Source organism: Phoca vitulina, unplaced genomic scaffold (genome assembly GCF_004348235.1).
Source record: "Phoca vitulina isolate PV1807 unplaced genomic scaffold, GSC_HSeal_1.0 scaffold1, whole genome shotgun sequence".
In the NCBI taxonomy this organism is placed as follows: domain Eukaryota; kingdom Metazoa; phylum Chordata; class Mammalia; order Carnivora; family Phocidae; genus Phoca; species Phoca vitulina.
Window position 1 is genome coordinate 62,062,200 of NW_022589704.1, and position 9,828 is coordinate 62,072,027.

Here is a 9,828-nt window from a genome sequence, read left to right on the forward strand (position 1 = left end):
AACATTCTGGAGTTCAAGGGGCGGGGGCTAGAAGCATGGGGCTGGTGGTGGTAGAGATCATTTTGGATGGGAAAGGCTTTCAATTTCCCTTACATCATATTAAGCAGGCAAAACCAATTTTTTTTTTAAATGTTTTATTTATTTATTCATGAGAGTCAGAGAGAGAGAGAGAGAGAGGCAGAGGCAGAGGGAGAGCAGGCTCCCCGCCCAGCAGGGAGCCCGATGTGGGACTCAATCCCAGGACCCTGGGATCATGACCTGAGCCAAAGGCAGACGCTCAGCCATCTGAGCCACCCAGGTGCCCTGCAAAACCTAAATTTTGAGCCCTTCTATGGGATAGGTCATCACAGCCCTTCTTCTCAAAGAAGTCCTAAAAAGGGACCTTGGGACATTCCCAGTGTGGGTGGGACCCCCTCATTTATCAAAAGAAGCATGATCTAAATGAGTCCAGGTTGGATTAGGTGAGGAATGAGACCAAAAAGGAGATGTGTCCTTGAAAGCAGCCAATCTCATAGCCTAGGGGCAGGCATTTGTTGTCAGCTGAATCACACTGCCTTGGGATTAGCCAGCTCTATTTTCTGTTTCAACAATAAAAAGTCTTGCAAAACTGCTGGCATGTGAGACAGAGGTATCCAGAAGGTCTTGGCATCCCTTCCAGCAGCATAATGGGTCTTAGGGAAGAGACTTGTGAGCGCGTGGTCCATGCACTCCACCACCAGGGAGAGGTCCACGTTCACAAAGGAATTTGTGCCTTTCAGCTTGTCTAGACCTGTAGAAAGAGACAAAAGTACGCTTAACTCTTTGGAAGAAGGAGAAAAGGAGTGTGTGAGGCCAGGGTGTAAAGGGGAGGATGTGTGTGTGTGAAAATTTATTTTGAATTCGCTGTTAGAAATCGAGGCCCCTTGTGGTGGGTTTCTATCTATTCCTCAGAAAAGGATGCAGCAGTGCTTTTGTTAGACCACTAGCTCTCAAAGTTGAGTGGGCAGCAGAATATCCTAGAGGGCTTGTTAAAACCCAATTGCTGGGTCCCACCACCAGCTTCTGACTCAGTGGGTGTGAAGTGGGACCGAATAATTTGCATTTCTATCAAGTCTCCAGGTGATGCTGATGGTGCTGGCCCAGGGACCAGACTTTGAGAAGCACTACTTTAAAACAATGAGGGAAAGATACTTTATAAAGTCTACGAGCCACCCCCCCAACCCAGGAAGTTATGGGTTTGATTCCAAATTTGTTTTAAGGGAATACTATGTGTATAGGAAATGTGGATGTGTTGTGTGCATGTGTGTGCATGTGCACCTACATACCATGTGCCTCTATAATTCGGTGAATAAAGAGGGAATCATCCCCAAAAGTCTTGACTCAGAAAGCTAAACATATCCTGGTGATCAGGCAGATGAAATGCTTGAGTAATGAGCTAGGATAGTTTTTAAAGAGGCAGGTATTTTAGCAGAAGATTGGTAATGGCTCGGAGCATTCCTACAGTGCTCTTAAAACATACCTGAGTTGTGTCTTCTCAAGAGAAAATCTATGATTTTAAATCTCCTTTTCCACTTCAGGCCCCAGTAGCCACAAGTTGTTCAAAGAACCTAACTGAGATTACCTAACAAGTCTTAGCAGCTATTTTTTTTTTTTTTTTAAAGATTTTATTTATTTATTTGACAGAGAGAGAGACAGCGAGAGAGGGAACAGAAGCAGGGGGAGTGGGAGAGGGAGAAGCAGGCTTCCCGCTGAGCAGAGACCCGGACGGGTCTGGATCCCAGGACCCTGGCACCATGGCCTGAGCCAAAGGCAGATGCTTAACAACTGAGCCACCAGGCGCCCAGAAACAAGGGTATTTAACAGCAGTAGTTCCCAGCATATAGTGACATAATAGCACTGGGAGGTTTGTGAAACCAGACGTTCTCGTTGATACGTGCGCGCACATGCGCATGTGCAGTGGGGTCGGGTGGCTGGGGGCGACTGGCAGCCTAAAAACCTCCCCAGGTGGACCTGATTTGGCTCTTGGCTCCAGCTCGAAAACTCCCAGCCTTGAACCTTGCCACAGTTGGCTCTCTCACCAAACCCATGGGTGAAAAGGCAGGGTCAGCTCCAAGTTTACAGTGATGCAAAGTTAGGTGGGGCCCTGTTTGGCTTAAAGCAGGAGCTCAGTACGTGTTTGAGGAATGCCGACTAAGCTTTAAACAGGACCAGGAAGTTTGAGGTGGAGGCGGGGCCGGTACAGGAAGTTCCATCACCTCCTTCAGGCCTCCTTCCCATTGGAGCGCAGCGCCGAGAATAGATGGCGGAGTCAGGTGGTCTGGGTTCAAAGCCAGCGTTTCCACTTATTAACTGCGCGGCATTGGGCAAGTTGCTTCTCTGTGCCTCTGTTTCTAGATAATCCAGCTAATATCTGCTTCGTAGGGTTTATTTGGGCATTTTAAATGAGACAGTCCATGTAAAGCCCTTAGAATGGTGACGAGTACATAGTAAATGTTCACTATATGTTAGTCATCATACTCTATTATTTCTCCATCCCTGACTCAATCTGACTTACGCGGCTTTGCCTTCCGTCTCCGCCCCCCGTGCATTCCTGCTCAGAAATTGCTGGAAAGTTTCCACCCAAATAATTCCTTCCTGGCCTTTAGGCCTTACTCAAACCTGACCTGTCTCGTAAAGGCCATGTGACCAGCAATGCTTTCATCCAATGCTGAATTCCTTGGGCAATTAGAGACTATACCGTCTAGCACCCCTTCCGGGCTGTTGGGTTCTAAGGAGTACAGGGTCAATTTTTTTGCATGCTGCACAATCTCGTTGTTTTACAATCTCACTTGGTTACTTTTTCTCCTCAACTAGACTGTAAACTGGTTAAGGGTCAGAGTCTGAGTCTTGATATTCCAAAAAGAGGAGGCTTGTGTAGAGGTGAAGACTTGGGGTCCAGTCTGGGTACGACCAGGAGGAGTTGTACATCTGTGGGTAGAACATTTCACTTTTCCAAGCCTCTGCTCACTACCCAATGGTTCTTTTGAGGAGTAAATGATAAGAATTCATAAGGTACTTAGTATAGAACTTGGCACTTGATAAATGCTCAGTAAATGTTTGAAGTAAGAGATGGCACTGGAATTAATAGGGATCTCTGATCCATATTTAATCTCCCTATTGGTATATTATTATGAAAACCTTATTTTTTCATTTATATTTGAGTCTCCTTCATGTTGCCTATGACAATGAAACCCAGAGGAACCCTGGGTCCACCTAGAGACTTACTTTTTTCAATGTAACCTTCTCCGTACTGTTGTTTGATATCTGGAGATAGATGCTTCCAAATGGCGCGTTTTTTTTCAGTGGCTTTTATTGGATCTGATAATCCTGTTTTGAATAATCCTGGTTCAATACATGAAACATGCACACCAAAAGCTTTCATGTCCCGTCTGTGAAAAGAACACATTGATGATGTTTAATCCAGGTTTGTTTGGAGAACGTTTGCCATTTGGGTGATTATTTTCTAATGAATTTTTTCATGGGATCACAGAATTGGGTGGGTTGGGAAGGAGTATCTTGTTCTACACTCTGAGTTTGCAGTGAGGAAAGTTCAGGGTGGTGAAGGCTGGTTTAGTGGCAAAATGGGAAAGGGATCTGGGTAGACCCACTCCTAGTCTAGTGCTCCCCACTAAGCCATACTCTGTCATTAAATTAACAATCGGGTTAAGTACAGGTTTCTTCTCAGTATGCAAAATACCTTATGGGGAGCTGGAGTAGTGATTGGCCTAGATGGACAAGTTTACCTCCATATTAGGAATGTGAGGACATTGGGGCACAAATGAGGACAGGCTGAGGGACACAGTGTGACAATCTCTGATGTGGCTGACCTGTTCCCTATGCTGCTCAGTGAGCTCTTTCATTATGTGGCCTCAGAAAACCAGAGGTCTACTGATTTACTGGGCAACAAGGTTTCAGGGGAATCATGATTCCACCCCTCCACCTTAAAAGCAAAACAAAGAGTTGCAAACCATTATATGAATAATTATTTCCTAAATTTAATGTATATTTCCACCAAGGATCTATAAGGAAGTAATTACTCATTTTATACAAGCCTTTACCATATGATTTTTAAAGAACTCTACCAACGAACTTAAAATGTAATTTATCTTAGGTTCTGCTTTCTAGCAACATGCCTATTATTTAGTTTGCAGTGTACTTTACTAAAAATGCAAATTAGCTTGATCTTGGAAGATTTTGAAAAGTATGTTGCTTGCATTAAGATTATTAAAAAGTTATTTTCTAACTTAATTTACTTTACTCACCTATCTTCTGAGCTCCTTTGGGTTTTGGAAAGTAATTGGGAAGATTTGTCTCCCCACCTACTAATGAAATAACATATAATCTAGGAACAAATGGCTTTAAGTCACCCAACTAAGTTTACCAGGTAAGTCAAACCAGTATGAAACCAGTACGCATGCTGGGCAAATACAGCTTTAAAGAGCCCCAGCCTTCTCCCAGTTGGACCATTGTCCCTAAACCCTCCTATATATAGAAATTCTGGAGCCACCACTAGACTGTGGCCTGCATGCACACTACCATTTCCAATACCACTTCCACGATTTAGAAAAAAAAAACAAAAACAAAAAACAAAACCATTCTTTATTGGGTAATTTCAGGCATAGTATAGCTGCATTGCAAACATATAAGCCCTTCGGTTGGAATCCCTTTTTAAAAGTGGTTATTAGTCTCCAAGAGGGTGGGAAGAAACCCTGTCCCTCTCTTTCCTCCCATCATGTGGCTCCATATCTAGCACACATGTGGGAAGTAGTTGGCAGAATAGGGTAACTTCCGGCTGGATGGCAGTCCCAGGAAACGAGAGAGAACTGGAAAGATCACAGAGAGAGGAACTCAGGAAAGTGACCCCATAACATTGTTTATGCACTGCACATGTGCATGTGTGAATCTGACTTAGAGAAGCAAACTCGGAGACAACCATCATCCATATCCCAGACTGGCTACTGTGTAGTACATCTGCAGAACAGATCTGAATAGCACAGCAAAGTCTTTAAAAATCAAACAAACATTGAAATCTCAAAGTACAGAATGATGGTTTAGCAGTTGTGACCTGAACACAACCTCATCTATTGTCTGCTAAAACAAAAATATTGGGGCTCAGTCAGTTAAGCATCTGCCTTCAGCTTAGGCCATGATCTCAGGGTCCTGGGATCGAGCCCCATGTTGGGCTCCCTGCTCAGCCCTTCCCTGTGCCCCTCCCCCCCATAGCTCTCTCTTCTCTCTCAAATAAATAAATAACATCTTTTTAAAAAATAAAATAAAACAAAAATATCAACCTTTTCCATAGGACTTAAATAAGGCCCATAGTCTCATGTCATTCCAAATCTTTAGCATAAAAACTGGCACATTCCAAATGTTCAGCATAAAAAGAACTGGAAAATCTCAACTCACATAGGAAAACACAATGGCAAATGCTAATGCCAAAGGGACACAGATGTTGCAATTATCAAAGTCTGTAATGCAGCTATTATAAAAATGCTCCAAATACAAAGGAAAATACTCTTGAAGTGAATGGAAAGTTAGAATGCTTCCCAGAAAAAAGAAAAGACAAAGAAGAACCAAATGAAAATTTTACACTTGAAAAATACAATAACCCAAATAAAATATTTATTGGTTGGACTCAACAGCACAGTGATGGAGGAAAGTCAGTGAATTTGAAGGCAGATCATTAGAAATTATCCAATCTGTATAGCAGAGAGAAAAATGAGAAAGTGAACAGAACCTTAGGGATCTGTGGGACAAAACCAAAGGCCTAACACTTGTGTTATAGAGTCTCAGAAAGAGAAGAGAAAGAATAGATTGCAGAAAAAAATGTTTGAAGAAACAGTAGCTGAAAACTCATCTAATTTGGCAGAAGACATAAACCTAAGATTCAGGAAGCCCAGTGAATCTCAAATGGTATAAATCCAGAGAAATCCATGCCTGGGGGCACTGAGTTGGGGCCTTTGTTTGCTAAATAGGTCCTTTGTTTTGAGCTCTGTGGTTCTCTGATAACACAGCAAAAAGATGTGATCAGTGCTTTCTTGTGGGAGCAAAATCTTCACCTCTGATTAGTAAATTCCTGCTCTGAGTTTTTTTGGAAATGGAAGCATCAGAGGAAAACTGTCTTTCTTGTCCTTGGGGTGGGGGTGGGAATGGGAAGGTTATCATCCATTTAGCTGTCACTACATACTGAAATGTATGGAAATTTGGGTCCAGAACTTGCAGCAAAAGGGGAAAAAAAGCTGTGTAGCTGAGTCATTATTTTGTGATAATTACATTTACTTTACCAGATAATTTTCTACTGAGGGTTTAAATAAGATGGTACTGTTGTGTCTGCAATTGACAGTTACACCAATGGAGAGATCTACCCTGATTTAGGCTCTCTATATGATTCCCTAACTATTTAACAAACTGACCTGTTGAATATAAATTCACCATCACTGTCAGCATTGTGCATTAATGCAAAAAGTAAAAAAAAGACTTGGATAGACTTAGGTTCAAATCTCACTTCTACCACTTACCAGCTGGGTGACCTTGGGCGAGTTACTTAATCCCTTTGTTTCAGTGGTATTGCCTACAAATTGGGAATAATTTAAAGCACTAAATAGAATGTCTAATACATAATAAACATTCAGTAAATGTTAGCAGCTATTATTTCCTAATATGTCAATGTTTGCTTTACCTTAAGCTGTCATTGAAGCCTTCTACTGCGTACTTGGATGGAGTATAGCCCCCTCCACTAAATGCAAGGCGACCTCCAATGCTGGAGACATTGATAATCCTTCCTCGAGCTTTTTTAACCAAGGGAAGCAAATTTAGAGTCACATTGATGAGTCCAAAGAAGTTCACTTCAATAGGTTCTCTGTAGTCCTCCACTGTCAGCCAGTCGGTGGGAGCCAGCACGCCGAGAACGCCAGCATTGTTGATCAGACCCCAGAGACCTAGAACAGAGTGGAAAGAAAGGAGGTGTGATAGAAGATGGCACTTATATGGGCATCCTTGATGGAAATACAGCCCCTGCTTTACACAACTGTCCACTTTCCTCCTTCTAACCACATTCCTGCTTTGAAATGCTTTACAGTTTTGGGAAGTAACTACTCTCCGAGAGGGTAGGAGGCTAAATTGAAATAGTTGAAGCTCTGTTACTGGAAGCCAATCTCACAGTAACTCTATTTCTGGTTCTGAATGTAAAATACTGACACTGTCTGAATGAGCCTTTTGCTTTTTCATCTTAGATGCAGAGTAAATTGCTCTATTTTTCCCACTAGCTAGATGGCAAAGCCAGAGATTATTTATTTATAAACCTTTTACAAAAAGCAATATCAATCTACTTCGCATCTATTTTTGGTAAAAGAAAAAAAATCTAGTCATCAATTGTTTTATTTTATGATGGAAAACATTTAATATTGTTAAAATTGTTTGGGATTCAAGCATTAAAAATTGTCTGGAGCATTATTAAACCATTGCTTTTGAGGTTTGGAGTCTCAACTATATGATGAAGATGTGATAGAGAAAAATCACATACATTTGTTTTTTGTTTTGGACTCTAACATCTTCATTAGTGATAACATTTCAAACTTCATTCAAACCAATAAAAATCCTCTAGTTTGGAATGCTGTCATCTTAGCAGAAGCTGGAGGAAGAATGAGGTCCAATGACTTACTACTCTACCACGATGATCCAAGATACCTTTACTCGGATTCTCAGGCTATTTTCTACCTTTTTCATAGAAAATATGTGAGTTCTGGAATCATTTTGTATTGAGAAGTGGGTCCCAGGTATCCACATGGCAATTTGGGGATTACTTGCATGATTTCCTGTAGCTTTTAGCCCTAAGTTCTTTTGCTGTGAAGGTGGCCAAAGTAGAATTTCATGAGAGAAGAGCAGGAAAAGTCAATACCTCCAACTCAGTTCTAAATTCACTCACTGGGACTTGTGACTGAGGATAATGTGGGCAGTGTCTCTCATGCAAACAGTGAGCTTGCAACTTGAAACTACTGAGGGCTCTATCCTAACTATGATTTTTCCAATATTCTCCAGTACCATAGCTGGTATTTAGGAGACATTTTCTTGAAAGGCCGTTTAAGATCCAAACACATTTTATTTAGCTGTAGCTACTTCACAACACCCCCTCCATTCTGCCACCCCCACATCACTCACCTTTTTCCCCAACTTGATTTTTCACCCACTGGGCAGTCCTCTTGACATTCTCTGGGTCAGTTACATCCAGAAGCACGGTGTGAAGTCTTTCTGAGGTTTCTGCCTTTAAAGCTGTTGATTCTGATTCAGTCAGACAGGCAGCAATTACATGAAATCCTTTTTTATCAAAAGTTCTGGCTGCCAAATTTCCAAAGCCCGTGTCACACCCAGTTATGAAAACGTACTTATCAGTAATGTCTGCAATCTTTAGTTGTCTTTTATAATTCCATAGAAAACCACAAAGGATTAGGAGGGCTAACACCCAAAAGAACATTTTTTCCCCCTGTATATGATAGGGACTCTCCTCTCTTGAACAATAAAAGAAGATGGTGACCTGAGAGTTCAAAATTAGAAAGAAAATTTAAATTAGTACCATCAAGGTGCTATAACCCAACATTGATGAACTTCAGATATTTTAATGCATTCGAATGAATAAATAGTTAAAAAAAATAACTATTATTTGGCTAGGAAGATAGCCATTTAAGTGATAAACCATTCCTCTAAAGTAATGCAAAAACTAACCAAACCATAGCCAGAGAAAGTAAACAGGAGAGAGGTGCCATGGCAAAGCTGACACAAGTCATTGGGTTGACATGACAGTAATCTCATGTATGAATTCATCTATCTGAAACATAGACTGTCACGGTAATATCTCTTGCTACTTCATGAAATTCAAGAGTAGAATAGCAAATCTATTAGAAAATGTTCAATTCCAATTGATTGATTAGATTCTTAATTATTTTTATACTGTCAGGCAAAGTAGTTGCCACTATGAAAATATTTCCAAGTTGGTTTCCATTTTCTTATTTTCAGTGGGCTATTGTCATCCTTCAACCCAACTCTGAGACCATCCCAACTCCAAAAATATTATTTCATGTAGGCTGACTGTACCAATTTAGAAATACCACAGTTGTTTTGGATTAAAAACAAATGTTGAAGAAAGAATACTATATTAATTTTATAGTTCTTTTTTTTAAAGTGGACTTGATCTCATGACCTTGAGATCAAGACCTGAGCCAGATAGATGCTTAACCAACTGAGCCACACAGGTGCCCCTATTAATTTTATAGTCTTGGCCATTTAAATGCATATGCCATCTTAAAAGTTATACTAATTATTATATAATGTTTGGCTGCAAAATAATAGTTGTGAATGAATCAAGCTATTGTATTATTGAAAACAAGTGTGATACTAATTTGGAAGTGTAATATCAAAAGTATCACAGGGTGAGATTTCAGACTATTTTGGGATATGAAATCCCATATATTACAGTGTCATTTACAAAGACAGCCAATACTATCATTTTATTGTGGGTACCGATGGCCTGGGAAGAGCAAGCTATCCCATAGTAGGAAGTGAACAAGAACCAGAGGGCATTTGACTGCTTGCCTCAGGTCTGACCATCACAGTGGCTCAGCCTCCTAGCTCGGTCATAGGCAACCCAAAGGAAGGAGATCATTAGGTCCTACCCCACACAGGAACAGCTCTGGGTCTGTGGCTCTCTCTGACTTTGGAAGCAAGAGGGGTCACAGAGAACATCACCTGTGGGAAAGATCTTACTTCCTTCCCTTTTGACTCAGAAAGTTTCCTTGCTTTGCTCTATGTGCACACATA

General features: G+C 41.1%; 1 protein-coding gene across 1 annotated transcript; it reads right to left on the reverse strand.

Annotated features, from left to right (window-relative positions):
* Nucleotides 1–307: 307 nt before the first annotated feature.
* DHRS9 (dehydrogenase/reductase 9) lies at nucleotides 308–8,508 on the reverse strand. The gene is made up of 4 exons (XM_032422176.1): nucleotides 8,176–8,508; nucleotides 6,698–6,956; nucleotides 3,244–3,407; nucleotides 308–769 (listed from the first exon to the last, which is right to left on the reverse strand). The coding sequence occupies exons 1-4, from the start codon at nucleotides 8,486–8,488 to the stop codon at nucleotides 546–548; spliced, it is 960 nt and encodes a 319-aa protein (XP_032278067.1). The 5' UTR covers nucleotides 8,489–8,508; the 3' UTR covers nucleotides 308–545.
* Between the last annotated feature and the right edge of the window lie 1,320 nt (nucleotides 8,509–9,828).

Bases quoted from the DNA above. Each gene is read 5' to 3' on its own strand.
- DHRS9 (XM_032422176.1), bottom strand. From the start codon at position 8,488: ATGTTCTTTTGGGTGTTAGCCCTCCTAATCCTTTGTGGTTTTCTATGG. The intron at 3,408-6,697 runs GTAAAGCAAACA...TTCTTTTCACAG, and splicing joins GGCTTCAATGACAGCTTAAG to ACGGGACATGAAAGCTTTTG. The intron at 770-3,243 runs GTAAGTCTCTAG...CTCTTTCTACAG, and splicing joins AGAAGGTTACATTGAAAAAA to GTCTAGACAAGCTGAAAGGC.